The sequence below is a fragment of the Phytophthora infestans genome, genomic scaffold (assembly GCF_000142945.1).
Source record: "Phytophthora infestans T30-4 supercont1.1251 genomic scaffold, whole genome shotgun sequence".
In the NCBI taxonomy this organism is placed as follows: Eukaryota; Oomycota; class Peronosporomycetes; order Peronosporales; family Peronosporaceae; genus Phytophthora; species Phytophthora infestans.
In genome coordinates, this window is record NW_003302690.1 from 2,961 (window position 1) to 4,344 (window position 1,384).

A 1,384-nucleotide genomic window follows, 5' to 3' on the forward strand; every position below is an offset into this window, starting at 1 on the left:
GGCTTTGGCGTTCCCAAAACACGATAACCGACAATAGCCAGCGCCGGCGTTTGATTGCCGAAAAGAAGGCTGCCCGCGCTAAGTACCTGGAGATCGCGGAAAGCAACAACTAGAAGAATAGATGGTACTATGGAGGGCATTAAGTCGCAAGCAGCGAGACTTGTTGTAGCAGCACATACACAAACTCCGCACATTGAAGCTCCCTGCCTCGTGGGAAGTTTTGATGTAATGACCGGCTACACAACCAATGGCGCGAAGGATGGCTATGAGCGCGATGGAAGGGCAAGCAGTCACCTGAAAGTCTCCCCCCAGCGTGGAGCCGTGATGCGGAGCTGACGTATGCATCTGATGGATGGTCATTGACGATGCAGAGTCTGATGAAAACGAACGCCTGATCCACTGGAACGCTCCGCTAGGTGAAAGTGATGCTCCGGATGAGTGGGTGTCTGGCGATGAACATCAATACTCGCTTCGCTATAAGTCGACTGTACTGGCGTTTCTGGACACGGAGGATGGTGTTGCGTTCCAAACGGCGATCATGTGTGTGGACACATGGCGAGTAAGATGCAGGAGCTTGCAAACGCTAAGCAATTTAAGCTAGGTATCGAGTCAAGTGAGCAATCGGGGGGGATTTATTCCATAACCGGCGGTTGGGATCAAGGTCAGCAGTCAGAGCGACGCCGCGACATATACTTTAGCTGGGTGCAACGCGCTCATCGAAGCATCATAATTATCGATATTCTGGCAGAAGTTCTCTGAAATTAATTTCGGGATCCGATTGATGGCTTTCGGTAAGGTGTTAGCATTCGAAAATACCTATATTCTGGAGGGCTTAATACCGAAATACCGTTTATCGACATAGTGATGTCTTAGACAGCTATACCTATGCAGACTGAATAAGCTACACGAATGTTTCTTGTGTCGCCACCCTCGACGTAAAGTACGCCCCTACTATTTTTTCTGTTGCACCAGGTATTAACGGAAACGTTTACGTTTCTAATTAGTATATAGCCTTGTTTTATGCTTTGGTTTTAAAGAAAGCAGTACATACAGACGATCTTAGCAAGCAATTGCATGCGCTCCGTGTCTCAATTTCTCAACCGAGGGACGTGCTTAATCAAAATCCATATTACCGACTCGTCGCTAAAGGCCGATCTCATAAATTACATTTCGCAAGCGGCAACCAACGTTGTGGAGACGGACTGCTGCTTACAAACACGGAATTGCAGTATTCGCACATGATCGCTCTCGCCCAGTGCTGCGGGGCTGCCGTAGCTTTAGCGTCAGAGGAAGACGTTCGACTCAAAGAGTCACTGATACTAAGTTCCTTATCCAAAGGACACTTCAAAGCCAAGACCAGGGCTCAAAGTTAACACCTTAACTT

The 1,384-nt window shown here is 48.2% G+C and overlaps 1 protein-coding gene across 1 annotated transcript; it reads left to right on the plus strand.

Moving 5' to 3' along the window:
- Positions 1-352: 352 nt before the first annotated feature.
- On the plus strand, positions 353-1,242 carry PITG_22054 (uncharacterized protein; the record flags this gene model as incomplete). Its single annotated transcript, XM_002894681.1, has 2 exons — positions 353-559; positions 1,054-1,242. 2 exons carry the CDS (start codon positions 353-355, stop codon positions 1,240-1,242), a joined length of 396 nt encoding a protein of 131 aa, XP_002894727.1.
- Between the last annotated feature and the right edge of the window lie 142 nt (positions 1,243-1,384).